The sequence below is a fragment of the Hydra vulgaris genome, chromosome 03, assembly GCF_038396675.1.
Source record: "Hydra vulgaris chromosome 03, alternate assembly HydraT2T_AEP".
Classification (NCBI taxonomy): Eukaryota; Metazoa; Cnidaria; class Hydrozoa; order Anthoathecata; family Hydridae; genus Hydra; species Hydra vulgaris.
The window spans coordinates 25,793,200-25,817,054 of NC_088922.1; the positions used below are offsets into that span (position 1 = coordinate 25,793,200).

At 26.3% G+C, this 23,855-nt stretch overlaps 1 protein-coding gene across 2 annotated transcripts in view; it reads right to left on the minus strand.

Moving 5' to 3' along the window:
* Window positions 1-466: 466 nt before the first annotated feature.
* The window catches only part of LOC100211313 (DNA-directed RNA polymerase I subunit RPA1), an 81,996-nt gene continuing 58,607 nt past the window's right edge, over window positions 467-23,855 (minus strand). Inside the window, exons 25-39 of one of the 2 annotated variants that reach the window (XM_065792775.1) lie at window positions 22,567-22,728; window positions 22,299-22,395; window positions 18,567-18,661; window positions 18,368-18,491; window positions 17,877-18,097; window positions 17,756-17,796; window positions 17,505-17,626; window positions 12,225-12,285; window positions 9,564-9,614; window positions 9,348-9,421; window positions 8,870-8,947; window positions 8,736-8,795; window positions 6,885-6,992; window positions 2,348-2,458; window positions 467-872 (exon numbers count right to left, since the gene is read on the minus strand). In XM_065792775.1, coding sequence (XP_065648847.1) covers window positions 576-872; window positions 2,348-2,458; window positions 6,885-6,992; window positions 8,736-8,795; window positions 8,870-8,947; window positions 9,348-9,421; window positions 9,564-9,614; window positions 12,225-12,285; window positions 17,505-17,626; window positions 17,756-17,796; window positions 17,877-18,097; window positions 18,368-18,491; window positions 18,567-18,661; window positions 22,299-22,395; window positions 22,567-22,728 — 1,702 coding nt within the window. In that variant the 3' untranslated portion in view covers window positions 467-575. Of the gene's footprint in view, window positions 873-2,347; window positions 2,459-6,884; window positions 6,993-8,735; window positions 8,796-8,869; window positions 8,948-9,347; window positions 9,425-9,563; window positions 9,615-12,224; window positions 12,286-17,504; window positions 17,627-17,755; window positions 17,797-17,876; window positions 18,098-18,367; window positions 18,492-18,566; window positions 18,662-22,298; window positions 22,396-22,566; window positions 22,729-23,855 lie in introns of both variants that reach the window. The other variant, XM_065792774.1, reaches the window with a different exon arrangement.

The window sequence follows — 23,855 nt, forward strand, 5'->3', positions numbered from 1 at the left end:
AATATAAAACTTCAGCAAGGTGAGGTATAAACTTGCTTTACAACGAGGGCAAATACACGAGAGGGTGGGGGCGAATTCCTACGTCCCCATCCCCCCCCCCCCCTTAGATATTACAATTTTTTTTCATAAATCTGTTAGCATTATGCGCCAAACAAACAGTAAAAATCGGTGAAGGCTTGCTTCGGTGTATAAACTCTAAGAAACTTATTAAACTTTTTCTTGTCTAATACAAAAATGTAAAAAAACAAAGAAAACAATCATTTACAAACTGCACAAACGTTTTTACGACTACTAATAATTTTGCTTTTTATCTAGGGAGACCTTTTTGAAAAACTGATACATTTTACCAGATTTTAAGTCCTATATTAGACATTTTGTTACATTTTAGAATGTTTTAAGATATGACCTTAAACTTTTGGCTCTTAAAAAATCCATAATCATTGAAGACTCGAAAAAATATATGAAATTGCAGAAAAATTTTTATTTAAGTTTTACATTAAAGTCAAATACAAAAGAAACTATAGAAACGATTATATTTTTTTATTTTTAAGCCAATTTTCTACTTGATTATATTTTTAAACAGTTAACTTAGGTAACAAGTCAACCATTCCAGTTCCAGTGCCAATAACACGACCCACTACAATCCTCGAAGATGGCGAGCCTAAATCATCTAACTCTCCAAACGCAGTCGCAGAGCGTAAAAAATTAATGCTCGTTTCAAAACTCATCTTTTGAAATGGAAAAGGATTAGGCTGGATTGCATTTCGGTTAAATGATTTGTAAACACCTTCGAAAGTCATGTAATCGCCAATCATAGATAGATGCCGGGGATCAATCTGAATACCGTAAACTTGGAAAACATCTTGAACTTCCTAAATAATTTAAAATAAAAACTTTTTTAACAAACAAAAGGATTTTTTAATTCCTATTTGACACCCATCATAAAAAGAAATTCTATTAAAGTTAGTATACAATAGTTTAGGAAATCAGCATTTTATACAATAGTTAGGAAATTAGAACTTTATACAATAGCTCGATAAAAGTTTGATTATAAACAATAGCTTTACATTATCATCATAAAGATAAAGATCATTAAACATGTCACCAGATAATTATACATGTCAAATTTTAAGTATTGAGCAGATTTTAATATGTTTTAGCATCAAAAAAGTTCATTATTCCAAAGATTTTGAATAATCATGGATACATGGGAGACTTTAGAAGAAGACGAAGACGAAGATAGTGGAAAAGTAACTAAAATCAATAGAAAAAGTTCGATAACAAACAACATACGTAACAAAATAAGTAAAGTGAAACAGAAATTTAATGGAACACTTGTTAGAGCTGGATCTTTAACAAATATAACAAGACCAGAATCGGGCAAAAGACAGAGGAAAATTAGCGCAGAAGTTACGAGACCAAAATTATCAGAACTTTATGAAAACAACCAGGAATTTACTTTTAACAGGCTGCATAGAAAGTCTCTTTCCGAAGGCGAATTAATTATAACACTGCCACAGACAATTGTTTTAAAAGAAAACTTTAAGAATCAAACAAATTCTTTTTTTGATCAGAACGGTGTTAAACCAATTAACAGAGAAATAACATTAAAAAAAAAAGACCAATCGCCTGTTGCTAGACTTCAAATCCACAATAATAGCGAAAATTCCGATAGTTTACAAGAAATGGATGTAAAAAAACATTTGCTTGAATTAAACACTTTAAAGAAAGCTATTCACGAAAAAGTCAAAAATATGATAAATCAAGATCATAACAAAGACATTTTTAAAATGAGTAAAGATTTAGTGAAGCGCATTAGAGATGATTTAATAGATGTCACAAAGGATACAAATAAAATTTTAGTTTCAATAACATCGACGGAAAAAAAGACGTGCGCCAATGTCTCAATATGCAGCCAAGGAGATATTGAAAACGATATATTCTATGTGCAAGTATTCGAAGACGAGATGTTTTATTTCTGGGTAACTGTTTTGCTCTCCAAAAGAGAACAATGATTGTTATATATATATATATATATATATATATATATATATATGTACATATAAGTATGAATGTACATATATTAATATATATATATATATATATATATATATATATATATATATCTATATATATATATATATATATATATATATATATATATATATATATATATATATATATATATATATATATATATATATATATATGTTTTAAAATGGTCCCACTATTTGTATATAGAGTCAACTACAATAGTTCCGTAATTTATATTAAATTATCATGCAACTTTTTAAAATAGTGTTAAATATGAATCAATGACTTAATAAAACAAAAATATTTTTTTTACTTTTATAAGAACACTTCGGGCAGCCTCGATTCCATATGCTTTTGCTATTGCATGAATGTCGTTGCTATAGATGGTGTTCAAATTTAACACACTTGGATACTTCCAAAGCTCCTAAATAAATAGAAAAATAATACTTAGATTGTAACTTAGATGCTGTGCAATAATTTGACTTTAAATATGTTAAAATAATTAACAGAACAAAAATGTAAAAATAACAAAAAACTTCAGAGGTTATGGTAACTAACCTCAAGTTACCAGGCGATTCTGGTAACTTGTGGTTTTGAGTGGTAAAAGTATAATGTTTTTAGACTCCAAAAATTAAAGTTAAATAACATTATTTGGACATCAAATGTTTGAAAACTTTATACTATCTTAAATGAGATGTGGAGTTTAATGATTATAACATTTATGTGGTCGTCATATATTTCATCATACACAAGGGATTTTAGCTTTTGTGAGAATTTGTCTCCAGGGGACAAGGAGAATAACATTTTTTGTGATACAACAACTTTTAAATATATAAAGAAAAATAAAACAATTCTAGAAAATTTTTTTACTTAATTATGTTAAATGATGTTTAGATTTGGTATGGTGTTGCACCCTAACATTAACAATTTTATGTAGTGTTAAGGTGGTACACTACCAACATAACGTGGTCTTGAAGTATTTAAAAACTTTAGCTTTTCTTTTTTTCTTCAAAAATTAAGGTTAAGTTAACAGGTAGTAGTTCAATTGCAAAATAACCACTCAATTGATCAAACTTATTTCAAAATATAGATATAGAACTTTAAAAGTTAAAAAAATGTTTTAACGCTGGAAGAAAATGGCCCTAAAACACACTGAAAAAATTTCAAACTGACCAGTAAAATAAGTAAACATTTTTTCAAGTATAAAGCTATAATAAATTGAAAGTTGCCGGAAAATAGATGTGATGGATTAACAGTTCACATGCTGAAACAAGAAAGAAGCCTCTAGGAGGCCCTAAAAAAGAAAAATTTGTGTCAAGACTAAATTTAAAAGATTTAGACTTTTTGTCAACATTTTGTCACAACCTTTTTTTTTTTGAGGAAGTTTGGGCTTTAAGATTTTTTCTATAACATCTAAGTTGCATTTTTTTTCTTTAACATCCAAATTTGCTAATAAAATCAAACACTGTAGCAGTAAGTGCAGTGTTTGATTTTATTTGAAAAAAAAAAAAAAAATTTATCAGTTATTTTGCAATTATTTTTATTAACTTTTTGTTACCCCTGTCCAATTATAAAAATCCTTAGGAAAAATATGGTGCCTACTACCCACCCCCTCACTAATATTATATAAAGTGTTTAAGTAAAAAAAAAATCAGCTAAAAAGTTGGGAAGTTCAGAAAACCAATAGAAACCAATGCAACATATTGAAGCAGGAGTCGAAGCTCTGTATACATCTTTTTTATATATATATTTGATATATAATAATTCTATTCCAATAAAGTAAATTTGAAACTTTCATTACACCTCCAATACACCTCCATTACATCCCTACTCTGAGCAGTCAGAAAAGTTTGCATTAAATCTTAGTAGTAATAAAGCATGAACATTTTCTCAACAGCTTGTTGAACAGAAACAAAGTATAATATATGCTGGTGGTGGTGCACCACTAACACCCTACCTTAATTTACCAAAGACTTTCTCCTAAGGATCAGTTGAAAAATCACCAAGGGTAATGAACGGATGATCTTGATTAGCTTTAAGTAAAAGTTTCTTATATCATCAGACATTTTTTGTTTTGCAGAAATACAACAGTACCTTTAACTTGCTCCTGATTTATAACTGTATTTGTTTTGAAAGCTATCAGGGTTTCTTTACAAAAAACACACATTACTAGTTTCCCTTTTTACTTTTCTACATGCTTTGGAGACACGACTTTTAGACAATATAATATAAGAAATAAGTTTAATTCTTATAATCTCAGATTCGCAAGATTTTTCCGATTAGCAACTAATTACTCAGCTTCACAGAATTAAAATCTAATTATTTTTTGGTCTTTTCAGAAAGCTAATTGTTATTATATTCTTCCATATGTGGACATAATCATATAACAAAAAAATATTTGTTTTACTTATCCAGGGTTTATTAGGAATGGTATCAAAAAGAGTTAAAAAATATCTATTTACTTGATTGTTAATGCAAATCATGGAATTAACTTTTCCATAACACTGTTCATTTAACTACATTAACAACAACACTATACTAAAAATCAAAATCCGAATTAGAGACTGGTACCATACTGATAATAAAAGTAGATCCTAATGGTTTAACAAGCATTTAACTATTACAGCAAGAAGTATTCTGGAAGCTTCTCTGTACGCTGAAAGCTCTGTACACTGGAAACTTCTCTTTACAATGTGAAAACATTGGTCTGCATCCAATATTATTAAAACTATAAGGTTAGATAGTTCCTCACCCTGGCACTCCATCTCCTAGAATAAAATCTTTTGATGTCAATTTACGTGTAACAATTTCATCATTTATTTGCATTTGTATACAAGATATCGCTGGTACATGTTTGCATTGGTATAGAAGATATCGCTGGTGCAGTTAGAATTTGACTTAAATTAATGTTATGAAATAAAATGTTTGAGGTGTACTTGGTAATTTCTTATAATTAATCATGATCAAACTAATATTTTCAGGCTATTTTTAGAGCATACCACAGTATATTATGAACCAGGAACAACATCTCTTGGAATTGAATTTAGGCCATATATGTAGCCCGAATTTAACTTTTATATATGAAAGACGAATTTGAATTTTAAAAATACATTTAGTTGAAAGAAAATTTTTATAAATTTTATAAAAAGTTTTATATATATATTTGTTTGTTTGTTTAGGGACCCCAAGAAGACCTAATGGTTATGTCACAAAGTATGCGGAAAAGCATTTAACTAGCAAGTTCAAACCTTCTTTCTTACTTTTGGTGTGAAATATACCCAGAGATCACTTCGAATCCTTGGTTTCTTGCTTCTAAAGCAAGTGCTCTAACAACTGCGCACGCTGCTGTTTAATCATTTTTTGAGAACTAAAATTATTATTTTTTTGCTCTTTATAAACCATAATTTAAAACATGACAAAAGACAAGTGAAGCAAAGTAATTATTTAATTTATTAAAAAAATATACGCATACAAAAAACAACAATTTGTTTCGAAAAAATAATAATTTAAAAATGCAGTAATAATGAGAATTTAAGTTATGGAATCTTTAAAACTCTGTCGCATTAAACAAACATGAACAAAACAACATTAACAATGTTCATTTAAAAATTTTGAATGTTAATTTTTTTAAAGAAAAAGATCGTTAGGAATATTAAGTTAACCATAAAATACTTAAGGTAAAAAACAGGTTACTCACCTGTTTTTTACTTTTAGAATATTTTGAAAGCGATAAATAAGATTTAATAGGTGATTTTGTGCTTAAAGAAGACTTTTCGAATATTGACTCTGTAAGACAAATCTATTTCTAGAATGTTTTCTTTTTTTCTTTATTTTTTACTGAATTCATGTTTCCAAGTCCCAGTGAGCCATTTTATTCAAGGAAGCTACTCATTCTTTATTCTTTTTATAATGGTTACAACCCTTTCTCAACTCTTTAACTCCGAAACACGAACCTTGACTAACAAGGCTGCTATACAGGTTAATATACATAAAACATGTATTTTATAATTATAATTCTTTTTTAATTGAAAAAAAAAGTCTTTCGAATTTAACTGAAAATTAAATTAAATTTAAAATTGTTACCGAATTTAACTGAAAGCTAAAATTTCTATTTCAAATTCGGTACTGAAGTTGAAGCTGAAGTCAACTTCGCCTTTCAGTAAACTTTGTAACAAGAATTTTAATGGATATTCGCCGGTCCTTAAGGTCTGTTGTAAAGATATCCTTGAACCCTAACTGATGCTATTAGTTAATCCTTTAACATTTAGGCTGAAGTATAAAATATAAAAATTAAAACTTGTTTTAGTAATATTCAAAAATATTCTAATACTCTAAAATATTCTAAAATTGATTTTAAATATAATTCTTTATGGCTAAATAAAATTTTTTTTGGCTAAATAAAAACTTTCAGAGCTTTCAAAAATTCGTAAAAGTTTTCAAATTAGTTCAAAAATTATCAAATTTAGTCACTGATTCGAAGACTAGATCAGATAAATAATTTAGTTTTTCTGTGTAAATCTTATACACAGTATAAGATTTTATAATATAAACTATACTAATATAAACAAAATAATTCCATAAAAATTGTTTTCCTAGTATGTTAAGTTTTTGTTGTACTTTTTTAAACTAGATGAAAATCTAGTCTCAGGTTTCAATTATCATCCAAAAATTTTGCCATGTTTAAATGTTATATAGCATATACCTACTCTTGTAAATAAGGAACTTTAAAGACATTATTGTTACTTTTTATTTATATATTTTGGAATCTAAAAACAATGCACTTTGTACACATTCAAGAAGGTGCAAGTAAGTCATTTTCCTGGGTTAGCTCAAATTAATTGACAACAAACCTGAATGTTGACTCCTTCTGTTTTTATTCTCAACCTGTCTGTTTCTCCCTGCTTCTTACTTTCTTTTAGCATACTTCTTGATATTCCTGCAGCTTCATGAACAATTGACTAAATAAAAAAAATTTCAGCCAATCATAAAGCAACTTAATTATAGCCAATCATAAAGCAACTCAATAATAGCCAATCATAAAGCAACTATCAATATCAAGATGTGTAATAAACTCCTAAAAAAAAAAAATTCTAAAATATGTTGATTGGGTTAAATATATTAATAAATAAAATAACAGTTACATAAATAATTTAGCAATGAAATAAACAATGAAATAACTAGTGAAACAGGTACTAAACAAATTTGAACTTATTCTTCATTGATCTTACCATTTCTGTAAAAAAGAAATGGTTTTCAATCACAAATTTGTTTTTTGACAGAAAATTTTAATTTCTAGAAAGCTTAGATAACAAAATGGTGACAGTAGTTTTTGTTGTCTTTTATTAAAAACTTTTTCTTATGTTGCATTTACCTTCATACTTGTGTTTTAACTTTTATTAAAAACTTTAGCAGTCTTATGTTGCATTTACCTTCATACTTGTGTTTTAACTTTTATTAAAAACTTTAGCAGTCTTATGTTGCATTTACCTTCATACTTGTGTTTTAACTTTGGGCTCTTTGAAAATATTTTGCTACAAGATATTCTTTATCAGTTTTTGTTGCAACTTTTAGAGAAGTTCTAACATGTTTTTGTTGGTTAGAGGGTATTTGTTTCTCAGGTTTAGTAGGCTGTAAAATGTCAATGTTAGAACTTAATACTTAATAAAACTAACTAATTCAATAATTACAAATAAAAGTCAAAACCTCAGGCCGAAACCCCAGTTGGTTTTTGTTTCAAAAAACTGTGTCAAATGGCCAACTCTATGTTGAGTGTTTTTGAACAAATGACCAACTCTATGTTGTGTGTTCAAGAACAAATTCATTTAATAGTTAGTTTTTTAATGTTACATTCTTTAAAAGACACGTCAATTAAAAATTTTTACACAATGATGTATTATACTTTTGAAAAAATCCCTTTTATTTCTTTAGTTCTTTATTGTTTTAATATGGTCTACTGTTAAAACATGATTATAATTACGTAAATTTCATGAGTTGAAATTTACTTTGTTAATCATTAGTCAACAGTTAGAAGAAGAAAAAAAAAAAGAAATCTACACAATTGAGGTTAGAATAATTTTGCTTACTGGTAACATAACAAAATTGTTTTTTTGGTTTATTTGTATTATTGCTTATATTATCATAACTACATTGTTTTTGTCATTAAAAATATTTTTTTTATTTCCTAAGAGTTTAATTATTTAAGATTTCAAAAAATTTTTTTTTTTGATAAGTACTTTTTTTCTTTCTTTTCGATAAGTTTTTTTTTTTTTTGATAAGTATTTTTTTTTTTTAAAACTTTTATAATTAGCTTAGTTGTTGACGTTAATCAACAAAAAAAACTTGAATCACATTTCTGAATGTATTGCATCTAAACAGTTGAAATTTAATTGAAGGTAAGTTAGAACTCATTATAGTCTATTAAAAGCTTCAAAGATTTACAGAAAAGATTTAGTTTATTAAAAGAAACGAAAATGAAATGAAGATTTAGCTTATTGAAAGCTTCAAAAGATTTACAGAGAACAATTAAAAAAGAATAATATTAAGACATCTTTATTTTAGTCTTATAAATTAGTTTAAAAAAACATGTGCTACTAAATATCATGTACTGTAGAGAAAACCATATTAAATACTAAATATTACGTCCTATACGCATCCATGTATGTCCACATACCCAAATATGTTGATTAAAAAAAAACTCTAACCTTTTCAGCTAACTTCTCAATTATTGATGTCATCATCAACTTGCTACCAGCCAAAGGAAACTTAAAATAATTACATAAATTTAAAAGCAATAATAAAAACTAATATAAAAGCAAATAAATAATAATGAGCTCACTTGTAGAGTCACTTCAAACCATTGATTTTGAGTATCAACTAAGTATCCAGTTATGTGGCGATCACGCTTGAGAACGTTCTATGAGAAAAACAAAGAAAAGGAATTGTTTTATATATACAAAACTCCTTAAAAGAAAGTTGGCCACTAAACTAAAGGTAGGCCACTAAACTAGAGGGGCAAATTGATTAACAAAAAGTCCATTAAAGGTGAAGATGACATAACAATAATAATAATGTGACATAATAAATAATAAGTGACATAGGTTTAAGTACTGATAACTACCAACCAAAATATTTTAGTTCTAAAAACCTTTCAAAAAAAATATAAAAATAACAAACTTCCATTATATTACAGAAATTAGACATTTTATGCAACCACAGGGAAAAAGACTTTTTTTGTAAATATTAATTTAGCTACTACGAACTTAAATTTGTATTAAACAAAAATTTTATATTTAAAAGTGAATCCAACAAATTACCGCAACTCTCGGATCCATGTGAACTTCGTTGACTCCTTTTTTAGGCTTTTGGTCAGGAACAACATTTAATTCTTCTGCTATATGATGAAAAGATGACTAAATATCAAAGATGGTTTTAAATGAAATACACAAATAAATGTACTACAGCTGCCTTAAAATACAGAATCACTATAATCAATACTTGTTCCTATTAACTTATTTTGAAAAAAAAAATACCATTTTCTTCTTCATATTCTTCAAAAGGCTCTTGCTTAATGTTTGCTGAAACTAAATTTTTAAAATTATTGAATAAAAAAAGAATATAAATCAGAATGCATAATTGTTTTTTAAATGCATATATATATATATATATATATATATATATATATATATATATATATATATATATATATATATATATATATATAAATGTTTGAGTTTAGGCAAGATCAATCTAGATAAAAACAACTTTATTATTGCAATAATAATGAAAAAGTGAGTGAGAACAATATTTGTTGTAACCAATAAGATTGGTGAATTTCGTAAAGAGCAGAAGTGTTTTTTTAATGGTGAAAATGAAAACGAGAGATAAACGAGGAAAAGAAAATTAAAGAAAACTATTTAAAATAAAAAATTATACAAAAACAAATAATTAAGTAAAAACAACAAAATATAAAAATTATTTAAAAAAAACGAAAAAAAAAAAGACACTAAAAAACAAAAGAACTAAAAACACAGTTAAAAAGAAACAATGCGAAATTCAAAAATGTAAAACAAAAATAAAAAAGAACTATTTTACATTTTCTAGAATCTAGAAAATCTCATATGAATCTATGTAAAAATGGATCATGTATTTTTGTGTATTGTTTATACTGTTGTGTATTTTTGTGGATTGCTTGTATTGGTGTGTATTTTTCTTAATTTTTTTTTACAGTCATAAATATCTGTGTTTCATTTATATGGTCACATATTTCTCTCTTTATTTTTAATGGTACTGTTGCTTATTGTATTTGTTGCAATTATTTGAGTGATTTCATATTTTTTGTCTCTTAATATTAAAGTATATACTTTTGTTTTATATTTTATTTTCTATTTTATCATCCTTTTGGTCATATCTGATGAAAGGTTGTGTATCTAATTCATTCAATATTTTTCATGTCATCACACCCACTCTTCCACTTTTATTTGTTATTAGTCTTGCTTTTTTTAATGCTGTTGTTTTCCCTATATTAATTAAAATTTTTTTTTGGTTTAGTACTATCTTTATGATTTTTCTAAATTGAAAAAATAAATAAATTAAATAAAAAACAAAAAAAAAAGGTTTTGAAAAAAGCAGACCACACATAGACAAGCAGACCACACAGGCACAGCAAGTTGATTAACAAATTCAATTGATGGCCTAAAAAATGATGCATATATTATTTTAAGTGATTTGCATGTATACATGAATAAACACACACAATACTTTGCTTTAGCTGCATATATAGTTCCTAAATTTTTCTGTTTAAGATTAGAGCTTAAAACCACACCCAGATTTTTTTCAGTGACAGTGGTAATCAGAGTATTTTCATTAAAAAGAAAAATTTTAATTAAAAACTTTTTTTAAAAATTAATATATTCCTTAAGAAACAAATCTGAAGAACTGTTCATATCAAGGTGCATAATATACAAAATTTTATTTTAAAAGCCATTCATTTGACATCCATTCATTTGACAGCTTTTCCTAAATCAACTTTTAAAAGACTTTTGTTACGGATTTAACTCAATAACATTCTTGTCTGCATCTTACATACTTTAATATATTTTTAAAATTATAAAGTCATTTATATAAATAAAAAAAGTAGGTAAACAAAAACAGAGCATCAAGGGATATTCTAGGAAAATAACTTGGACAGTGGTATGCCCCGTCCTGGCGCCTGCCGTAATGAAATTTGCGGTATGTAGCCATTTTTTGCAAAGAAAACAATATTTTCTGTAAAAAAAAAAAAAAAAGTCATCAATTTCTGAATTTGAGCGCAGCACCCATAGCGGCCCTCAAATAAGTCAGTGCTGTTGAAAACTGTCTAGAATAGCCCATAAGCACTGCAATACAACTCTAAAAATAACCTTCAAAGACAAAATATTTTCTGCCATATCAACTCTTTGTTTTCTTATTCAAAGGTTTAACAGCAAAAATTAATTACTCTTTTTAATTATAGACAAACTTTGGTTGATTTCTATTGAATGCTGTTGAAAAAGCATTAAGCATTGTATTAGAATTACAAAGTTGTTGGTAAATTGATTCATTGTTTATAATTTAATTAGAGAATTTTTGAGTTAATACTCAGACAGATATTTTTTTATGTGTAGGCAATGAAAATAATCAGCAAAAAAAAAGGACAGTTGTAGTCAGTTGTAGTTCACTAAACTTAATTGATGTATTTATTTGATCTGCAAGTATCTTCTAATTCAAAAAAATTTCAGACTTCCTGCAAGAAGACTAAAAAACAACAAATCACAAAGAAATTTATATCTGGTATTAATCTCTGAAACTTAATAAAGGATAAGTTTAGGTTAGTCAAAAAAAAATCTCCCAGCAAAACTTCAGGCATCCACCTAGCAAAAATCGAAAATATAGATTAAAACATACCACTGCCTGTTTTGGTATGAAATAATATTTTTCTAAAAAAATTTAATAATAAGTAAATTTTAATAAAAAAAAGTCAAATACAACCTAACTCAGAAAATTGTTCTGAGTTTCATAGCTGTTCTGTTTTAGCATATTCTGTAATAAATATATACTGTTTTAGATTATAAAGTAAAGAACTACAATACAACTACAACTCGAATACAACTGAATACAACTCGAACAACTATATAAGATATCATAAATAAATGCGCAATTGAATTAATACATACATATTTCAGATGTTTCATCTAATTCTTCCTCTCTTTCTTCTGGATCATCATAAGAAGAAAACTAAATAAATTCATATCAATTTAATGGCTCATACACAGATATGCACAAAAGTTAAATTAAGGTATTAATTTTACGTTTCTTTTTAAAAAAAAATCTGGTAAATAATATAAATTAATTATTTTTATTTTTAATAGAAAAATCATTTAGCGCTACAATTAATATAAATCAAATATAAAAAATAGTTAAAAATGTAACTACAAAAAATTAATTACAACATCAAATAACAAGCTGCACAAACTTTAATCAAGTTCAGATTTAGAAGAGAAATTAAAAAAAACAACAAAAAAAACAAATAAAAATATTTAAAGTGTCTTCCTTTTGGTTGATAGCATAGGAGGTCTTATCACATTTCACATGGAACCTTTTTAAAGTTATTCCTTTTTTAAGTTATTAATGTTCAGTTGATTGAATTTGATGATTTACCAACTGAATATCAATCCATGACCAATTAATGATCTAGGGCACTAAAGCAATACAAAGGTAAATATCAAGAATCCAGTAGTGGTAAAGTGCTTGCTTTGTAAGCAAAAAACTCCAAGTTTGATCCCCACTATGCCCCTGGTACTACCTAGCTCAACTTAATTGAAGAATTTAAAAAAAAAAGATGATTAAAAACCTAATACAAAGATATTGCTTTATTATCACAAAAGGTATTCATTTAATACTATGCTCATCTATTGAAATCAATTTTTTTTTTTTAATTTTTAAGTTATTTCAACAGTAATTATTATCTAATAAACAAAAAATTGAAGTTTTTTTTTATACAAGTACAGCACTGTGTAAGTTTGTCAATTTAAATGATTTTATCTTTGTTTGCTCAACTATAGTTGTGGACTTGGCCATAAGAAAATATGGAAAATATTTTCTTATTGCAATTTAAGATTCTTTTTTTTTGCTAACAAGTTCTCTGCTTACATTTTTATTAAAAAAAGGAATACTTGGGCTTTTTTTTGTTGCAGAACCTAGAACTTATTCTGCAAGTCCTGAATACTTTCATCGTGCTCACTAGGAATACATGCTTTTAGATCTTTGGTTGCAAAAACATTTTAAAAACAACAACGTAGAAACGTTTTTTTTAAAACAATCTAAAAAGGTAACCTTTTTTATATTTTTTGTATATTTTTTATTTTTTTGCGTGATACAAATAATGGCAATATATATATATATATATATATATATATATATATATATATATATATATATATATATATATATATATATATATATACAACTTTACGTAAAAATTGTTCAAATTCATCATATACTAATTGCTTCTGTAAGTGTCATCTTTAATTGTCATTTGCAAAATAAGGGTGTTCAAATCAAGGTGATTATTTTGTGTTTACTAAAATCTACAATTAATATAATCAAAATAAGTTAAATGTAAAATAGATTTAATTTTAAGCTTCATATGTAACTTACAATTATAATTAACGTATACTTAATATTTTAGAAATGTCAAGAATAAGCTTGCAGATAGCTGAAAAACCTGAAAATATCAAAACCTGTTCTCAAAATCTAGTCCACTTTGAGAAATCAAAACCAACAAGATCTCACAAACCCAAACTTTTAGAGCCATTTGATAGTTTGCATAAAATGCCAAAAGCTTATTCTGTTATTGGTCAGTTTATTTGCGAGTAGTCAGTTTATTCGAAATGTAAAAGAGTTGGCGCAGAATTATCTGATTTATGGCTCAAGCTTAGTTTACCAAAAATAAATGAATGGTCTATAACAAAAAAAATGGAAATTCTTATTAACAAATTTCATTCAGTTCAAAAATCTAAACAATGTCTTGAAAAAAAAATGGAATTACAAGTGGATACTAATGGTCAAGTTGGTTATTGTACATCAAAAACTGTTAAAGTATATCCATCTAAGGCTGGCAGGAAGAGACCTAGCATACCTGAAACAGATACAGTAGAGGTCAGTGACAACAATGAAGAAGGCAATGAACAAAATGATGAACAAGATTCTAATTATACTCCTCCAAACAAAAAAGTTGAGAGAAAATATGAGAGAAAATATTCTTAACTAAGTTAACACCACTGTGGCTGTTAACTTAGTTAAGAAGTCAAAACTAAGTATTAAGAAATCAGCAGAAGTTTGCAAAAATTTATCTGAATATGGTGTCAATGTACAAGACCCATCTAAATCTGGGGTTTATAGAGCTACAATGTCAGCAGCTCAAAAAATGGAAAAGCACGTGATAAGTAATTTAAAAAATGAGAAGGGGTTGTTGTATTTTGACAGTAAAAGAATGTCAAAGAAGGAGTATCAAGTCTTGGTTTTAAAAAATGCAGAAAAGGAGGTGAGACTAGCCATTTTAAAACTAGATGATGGGAAAGCTATTAGTATTTACAGTGGAATAGTTGAAGTGTTGGATAAATTTCAACTATGGAGTAGTATTAAAGTTTTAATAACTGATACTACAAGTGTGAATACTGGGAGTAGAAATGGAGTTGTAATTCAAATGCAAAGAGAATTTGAAAGAAAAAATCTTGAACCATTTCAATTTATTAGTTGTCAGCATAATGTGTTGGACACAATTTTGAAACATACTATGAATGAAATTCTTAATGAAGGAGTGTCAAAATTGCCAGAACTACATTACAAATTTATTAAAAACCTGCAAAAAAATTATGAAAATTTGAAGTCAAGCTTCAAGCAAGGTGAACAAATTTGTAAAGTGAAGACTATTAAATGGAGAGACGACATGGAGTTTTTGTTCGAATTGGTACAAAGTTATCTATGCCCTTCTGGCTTTTATTTTAACGGATAATAATCAATTGCGCTTGATTTGTGACTTCATTGCATCAAATTGGTCTGATATATGGTTTTCTGACATGCAATACTCAGAACATGATTTTAAAACTTTAGAACAAGCAATAACTTCAACTTCAGCCATGAAAACCTTAAAAAGATTTTGGTCACAGGAGCCCAGCAGAATACAAGGAATTCAATGATCTAATATTTGTGCTGAAAGAGCCATAAAAGTTATGCAAGAAATTCATGCCAGAGATATGAACTACAATGAACTACAGATTTATTCTGCAAAACAACTTTTAAACTGTATCTTGTTTGAATAATAAATATATTATTTATCTGTTAATTTGTCGATTTTTATGTATTTCTCAAACAAAAACATATTTTTCTAATTACGGGGGACATTTTTGTAACTTGAGTCAATAGAACTTTTAAAATCGGTAATCTAATGTAGAATGTCATATTTTGGCACTATACCCAAGTATAGTTGTGACAAAGTCAACCCCCTAATGCTCACTAAACTTTGATGTTCTTTCAGAAAAACACATGTCAACAACATCATCTATAAACTAAAGATTTTCACTGTTCTTCGCATGCAAATTTCAAATACATCAAAAAGTTTGCCTATTACAACATTGCTATACTTTTTTGATTTGAAAAGTCAGTAATTTGCCATTTGATGCTCCCTGGAACTGCTATTTAACCCATTTTTACTTAAATTAAAAATTGCAGGTTAATATTTGACAACTTTTAGCGATTAACATATATTTTTGTAAAGTTAAAAATTTTTTTGATTAAGCATGGCAAGTATTTAATAATGGTATCAATTAAAGCAGTAATTAAGTAAAATTTTAGTTATGTCAAAACAGGTATAATTAATAAACTCTACTAAACTTTAAACTATGTAAAATGAAGTCTAAAGTTTTTAATTTTTTCTTTACATTTTTCATTTTTAATTACTTATGTTTAGTTTTGTGATGGAATATAATTTTCCAGTTTTGTGTTGGATTATGTTTTAACAAAATAAATAAATAAACTTTAGAAAAATTTATTTCACTTAAACTTAATTATGTAAAAAAACTAAAACATTTTGTTATGAAAAACATAAAAAAACCTTATGCGTATAAACTAAAATTTTTATGCATAGCTGTATAAAGTATACTAATTGTTAGGAATTATAATGCTTATATTAAGTATAGATATTTATTTTAGATTGCAGCTTTAAACTATTAATTTTTTCTCATTATAAAAAAATAAACTTTTCCATTGAGCATTATTATAATTGTAATTCTAATTAAATTTGCATTTTTATTTACTATCTTTAACAAATATAAGTAGACTTGTTTTTTTTGTTTTTTTTTTAACATTATCTAAATGTTAAATTGATATTTGTCCAAAAATATAATAACATATTACAACTAAAGAACTAGCGTTTCACAGCGTAGCTTAGTGAAAGATTCAATGTTTCCCAGCAGTATGTATCAAAAACTATCAACGAAAAAACGAGCATTTAATATAGTAAAAAAAAAGCTAAAGTGTTAAAAAGAATACTGGCTTAGAAAGCTGCTGTGCATCATTAGTGCTGAAAATCAGTTACACTTTTCCGGAAATAAATTGTGACAATTGATGACAAATCGTATTTTCCTTTGTGCAACACAGAGCTTTCTGGCTACGCAGGATATTATACTTCTGATCTCGACGCAACTCCTTATGAGGTCAAGCTCAAAAAAAAAAAGCGAATATGAGCCAAAATTATTAGTTTAGATAGCCTTGTCAGAGAAAAGGGTCTCAAAGCATTACATCACTTCTTCAGGCCAAGCAGTTGATAAGGATGTATGCATTTTTAATGCCTGGTTAAATTAAAGAAGTTCATCTACGAGGTTTATAAAAAAATGAAAAAAATGAAATTGTGTTCTGGCCTGATCTAGCCTCTGCACACTATTCTAACAAAGTATAAGATTACCTAAAAGGCAAAAATATTGAATATGTGCCAAGAGACTTATTGGTGTATGCAGAGAGAATTGGCAAGCTAAAAAACTCTGCCAACTAAGAAATTGAATAGAGCATTGTATGAAAAAAATCAATCAAGATTGCGTAGATAGGCCTGGGGCGAATACCTTTACAAGAGTTGACCATGTTCAGCAAAATGGACTGATAAACAAATAATTTTTACTTTATTTTGGAAAATACAAAGTTTTGGTTAAGATGCTTTTTAAATTTATAAAATTGATAACTCCATTAAAGAGTTATCTCCATTCATGGTCATTCAAGTTCACTCCATTTATTTTCAAAGTTTCTCCATATTTTTACTTGTAACTTGTTAAAAATAATAATTGTTTTCATTTTTTGAACAACTCATAAAATAAAAAATTTCTTTAAAAGTAAAAATATGAGTATACTTTATTTAAAAAAAACACAAAAAAAAACACTTGTTTTTTAAAAATAAAAAAGAATACTTGTTTTTTTCTATTCATTTCTTTTGTAGCTGCAGCATCACCATCTCCAAACTCATCATCAGATAAATCCGCTGCATCATCTGGCTCATCAGGTGGATTCCTTGAGTCTTCATCATTGTTTGCTGTAACAAAAAAAATTTATCATTAAACATTTTATAAATTATAATTGAAGAGCTTGTTTTATACTGGCTGGAGTACCTTCTTATTAAGACCTAGCTGGAGCAGCAAGAAGTCTTAACAAAAAAACTTACCTGGAGCAGCAGGAACTCTTGTTGTGTGTGATTCAATTAATCTGTAAAACAAAAAAGTAGTGATGCTCATAAAACTTTAAAATTAAAAAAATTAACAATAATATGTATATATATATTTTACTTCTGTTTCTCTTTATCTTTCATTACTTTTAAAATATGAACGCATAATTTTTTTATAAATACAGTTTCAACATATTTGATAATTGAAACAGGAGTGACATCATAATTATCAACATAAATATTCTCAGGTAGAAACTCAATGCGAATCCTGAATTGACGACACAACGTATTATCATCATACTTTCTTGTTAAACACTCAAACACTGACAAGTGCTTCATCACCTAAAAAAATAAAAGATTCATTCATCAGAAAAACAGTTATTTCACTAAAATGGTAGCTGTAGCTGTGAAAAGACATTCACTGTGAATAACATTCACTTATCTAAAGTTATACTCATTCATATAAAACAACAGCCAATCACTTGAAATGACAGCCATTCACTGTCATTTATCTAAAATTCAATACACTTTTAAAATATTTTATTTACAAATTTCTTGACAAACTTAAAAATACTTACTTAAAATTAAAAATAAAATAATCTTTTAAATCACCTGTATGAGATTTACTTTATTAAGATGTCTGCATATTTTTTTCGCCTCGTCATCTTTTCCAGTGCAAACAAGAATATCCATTTGTGGCGTTTGTATATTTTCACTAGCTGTCATCAGTATTTCTCTAAAGTATTTTGAAAACAAAATATAGGTTACCATCATTATTTAATAAGTTTTTAATTTTTGTAACTATTAATACCTTAATCGAGGAATTCCTAGTGTTACGTTCATGTCACTCTGACCAGCAAAGTGAAATGTATTAAGTGTCATCTGTGTTGATGGTTCACCAATTGACTAACAAGAAAATTTTACAATTTTACTAACAATAAGAATTAACAGTTCAAGTAAATAAGACAAAATAAGAGTTTCAGGAGCCCCCACACAAAAATTTGATACATATCTAAAAGTAAAAATAAAAAAAAGTAAATGAAAACTAAAAAAGAATTTAAAGATTTAAGCTATTCTTTAAAACTTAAGAAAAAAATTTATACCTACATGCAACAAGCTCCAAACATTTTATGTTTTGCAATTTAAACCTTATAAAATTTGTAACCCCCTCTAATTGAGGGGAGTTCAAACTTTATATAGTCATAACTTTTGAACGCTAAAAGATTGTGTAAAATTTAAAATTTATCTTTGTTATAAATTTATAAAAGAAAAGTGCATAAAACGTTTTATCAACTTGTTGCTCTCATGCTGGAGGTAATTGTGGCCAAAATTTTAGGATTTTTGTTCCCAGGCTCCAATCAGCACATTTTTTTGTAAAGCATCCTAATTTGAAATAAGTATAAACATATAAATGTGCAGAGCTTGTTCCATGTTCCGAAGTTAGCTATTTCACAAATTAATTTCATTCATTATAATTTAATTTTTACAATTTAAATGTTAATGTTTACTGTTAAATTGCAAAAATTATATTATAATGAATGAAATTAATGCTAACATATTTAAAAATATAATGTTAGCATTTTTTTGATTGGTAAGTTGGTTCTGAAAATATTTTAAAGTTTTTAATCTTTAACTTAAAAACATTTTTTCTTTTTCTTATTATAGATGAGTTTATAAATTGCATAAAACAAAAAAAATACATGACCTGGGTAAAAAGAAGACTTGAGTTGTTGTATCACTAACTTTAAAAAATATTTATTTTTTTAAATCTGAAGTATCTTAAACATCTTCAGTGGATAAAGTATATATATTTTATTATCTCTTTTTTTAATTAAAAATGATAAAAATTGATTTTTCATTTAACGCATTCTTTAATTAAAAGAAGTTAAATTTTTATATTTATTTATTTACAGATATAAACGTAACTAACTTTTTAAAAATTTTTTTCTGTTTTTATTTTTATTAATGGTGGGGCAAAGTCACCTCTAAAGAGGTGGTGACTTTGGTCGCCTAGAAGCAAAATATAATTGAATCAGTCACTTGAGAAACACCCTTATATTCATTTTTGGCCAAAACTCAGTTAGATATATTAAATTGTTAGTGAAGGCTAGACACATCCAATGCGCATAAAACAATTTATCTTCACTTAGTCACAATAACGGGTGATGCGAAAGTTATCGGACGAATCCTAATTTCATTATTTGAGCATAATAATTAGTTTTTGTGATTTTATGCGTAGGCATAAACGTTCTATAAAATATAAACTTTATTATTTGAAACACAATTATTTAAAATGAGGTTAAATGCTGCTGAACGAGAATCTTTTCGAAAGCGACTAAAAATTTTTTTTGTAAATAAACCGAAAACATACAACATTTGATAGTTGCATTAAATGCATGAAGTTCGGAGGAAGTGCATTACATATGATGTTGTCTTCTTCACACAAAGACAGAACATATGTATTTATATGTGATTGTCTAAATATAAACTTTTTTTTAGGAGTTTTTTTAGTTCAGGCAATACTAAAAAATCAAACCATCCACTGTTCAAGCAGTTAGTCCATTTTCTGTCCAAAATTTCCACATTGAATCTGCTTTGTAGACATGTTGAGAGATACCCTTCTCCATTACCACAATACAAAGATATAGCAGAGTTTGTTAAACTAATTATCCTCTCAGGATACTTTGATTCTTGCATCATTAGTTTATTACCAGATCAGTAAAATTAGTTTAATCATAATTCCAAATGTTCGATGGAGGAACACCCGTGCCAGTTGTGATTTTATTTAAAAAATTGTTAATAATAACAGTACCTATTTCTGTTCTCTCCCTTTTAATATATCTTGCAAATCCAACACTTTATTGTTTATTAACACCAGGCATATTTCCTACAAATTGCTTAATAAACATTCCTTTGTCTGCATAAAACTTTACAACATTGCAAAAATCATAACACTCAACTGGGAATCTAATAGAAGACATAGTTATAACCTAGTTTGCAAAAATTTCTTCTTTGATTTTAGTAAATATTATGCAACCACCTTTTTTTTATTATATAATCTTTTCAGTTTATTCTTTATTGTTGAAAGAGGAACTTTAAAGATCAAAGAAGCACTTGCTTATGTTAACTTACCACTTCTTACTTCATTTAAACTTTTGGTTAATGTTTCCTGGGTATATAGAACATAACCACAACTTCTAGCAAAATGTTTATATGTTCTTGGCATGATCTCTATACTACAAATATAATTTATTTGTATACTATCCTAAAAACAGAAACTCAAAATTAAATCTTATTATATCTACATTATTATATATTATATCTACAGACAACATTAACTAAAAAATAAATAAAAAAGATAACGTTCAAAATCAATTAATTACATTTTTCCACTTAGGTCAAAGTCACCCCACTTTTCACTTAGGTCAAAGTCACAAGTTGTGGCCAATACTTTTTAGTTTTTTTTTAATTTACTATAAGTTATAACATCACAACCCACCCCATATAATATTAACAGCAGTTTCAACCAACTAATAATTTTGCAGCATATAATTTTTACAACTTTTATATACTCTAATAAACAAACACAAGTTTATATCAATAGTAAACTATAATTAATTAATTTAATTAATTAATTTATAAATAATTAATTTAAGTAATAAATAAAATTACTTTACTTTTATGATAATTTTAAATTTGGAAGTTAACACAAACAAAGTAGTTTTTAAAAATTAAAACTATTTTTTATAATTTGGCAATAACCTCCCAGGCCAAAATCACTTTATTTTGCATTATGTCAAAAGACTTTATATATAATAGAAACTTTTGTTGTAAAAAAATAGTTTTGTTTGTTTTTTCTTTTTGTTTCAAAAAGATTTAGATTTTTAATTTTTATTATTATCTTTTGTTACTGTTTTATTATTTAGTTTTAATTTAAAAATATTTTAAATAGCCGCCTGTTGAAATTTTAATTTGTTGTCTGTTGAAATATAGTTTAAATTTGCTGTCTGTTGAAATATGGTTTAACTTAGTAAATTTTCATAAATTGAGCTTTACTTTATTGATCATTAGCTAACTGTTAAAAAAAAAAAAGTCGATTTAAAAATTATTATGGTATAAATAACTTTGTTTACTGATAACATTGTTTATTGGCAACAAAATTTTTTTAGGGTCATGTTATTGCTATTGTGTTACTAAGTTGTATTTGTCATGTTAAAAATAATAAATTTTGTTATATTTATTGTATTTGTTATTGTAACAACTCTTGTTTTAGATTATAACTATTTTCAAAATGATTTAAATGAAGTACACACAAGTACATGTTGGTGTTAATTGTGTACCATTAATGGAACCTCCTTGTCTTATTTAATAAGCAAATAAACATTTATTGATATTAAAATCAATAATGACACATTTCACAAGTTGCTTACTGTTTATTATCAATTTAAAAAAATTTTTAACCAAATAAAATAATTAAATTAAAAAAAATTATCAAATATGAAATAAAAAACTAGATATATAAGTAAACAAATAAAAAAAATACCTGTGATGCCAATAATCCAACAGCTTCTCCAGGATGTACAACTGAGCGTAAATATTTGGCATACATAAACGGACGAAATGTTTCAGGAGATATTTTTCTAAAGTAATACATATTTTTTTCAAATTTTGCAAATAAACAAATAAAAAATACTTGTGTTGAACTTCTAATACTAAAACCTAAAGATAATACAGTGTTGTATTAAAATAATACAAAGAATATGAATAGGAATATGAAAGAATTAAAAAAAAAAATTTAATAGAAATCACACCTTTCATTTTCTTCATTATTATCTGATAAAATTGAATCAGGATTCAATCGAATATACTCATCAAGTTCATCTCTGAATTTTTCTGATACAGAACCAAAGTAACATGAAGGATTAAACAATGACAGCACAGTATCAGGACAAGGTCGACATTTACTTAAGTACCTATTCAAAAAAATTTTTAATTTTAAGTTATATTTTAAATAAAAATCTGCGTATCTAAAGCAAAAAAAAAAAAAAAAAAAAATCCATTATAAAATGAAGTTATTGAAAGATATATTTATAATATATTTTTCTCTCTATAACAACATAAGAAAAAATATTAAAAAGTATACTGCTTTATATTGTAATATCTCATAAATACTTATATTGTAAAAAACAAAAATACAATAACAACATTAAGACAATACAGGATTACAAGAAGTAAAAAAATTAGTTGAAAGTGTCAACTTTGCAAAACAGCAATTAATAATTGCTTTATCGATGTTATAATTTAGCAGCTAAGTGTTAAATTTGCTCAAAAGCATGGAAGTCTGTCTACAAACATTGCAACCAGGCAACCAATAGGAATAGGAATGTAAATTGTAAGTAGATCAAGTGCACACCAAATTTAAATTTTACCTGCAATCACACCAAAAGCAAACTATTATTGATTATGACTTTAGCTTGTGTATTAAATATTTGTGTTGAACTTTGTCAAAAGCTTTCTCAAAATTAGTATATACTGCGTCAATTGTCAATTATACACAATACCCACTGTCAAGTATACAAAAAATCAGAAAAAAAGATTTGACTTTAATAATTAAATTTTTTAATAAGTGTTCATAATATGACAAAATGACATAAATATGTTTCTGTTTCTAAATAGAAGTATCTGTAAAAGAAGGGCCCAAAAACTGAAGTCTGATTTTAATGATTTGAATAAAAAACCTTAAGCTTTTTTAAAACAAAGAAAAACTTTTTTAGTATAATGAACTTATTTATTAAATATTGTCAATAACATAGTAAAAATTGTACTTATTAAGTACAGAATGTTACTGCTGATAAACTAAAATTAGAGGTTTTATGTTAAATACGAAAATATTTTTTTAAAAATAAAGCAAACAGCATAAAACTTCATTATTAAAAATAAATGTTATCAGTTCATATCTAGATTTAACATGCATTTATATATATAATATATTTTTCCTTCAATTTTTTTTTAAACATTTTGATTTAAGATATTTGAGCGTGTTTTGGTATGCGAAAAACTTAATCATTGGCCATTCAGCAGATCAATCTTTCATTGGCTA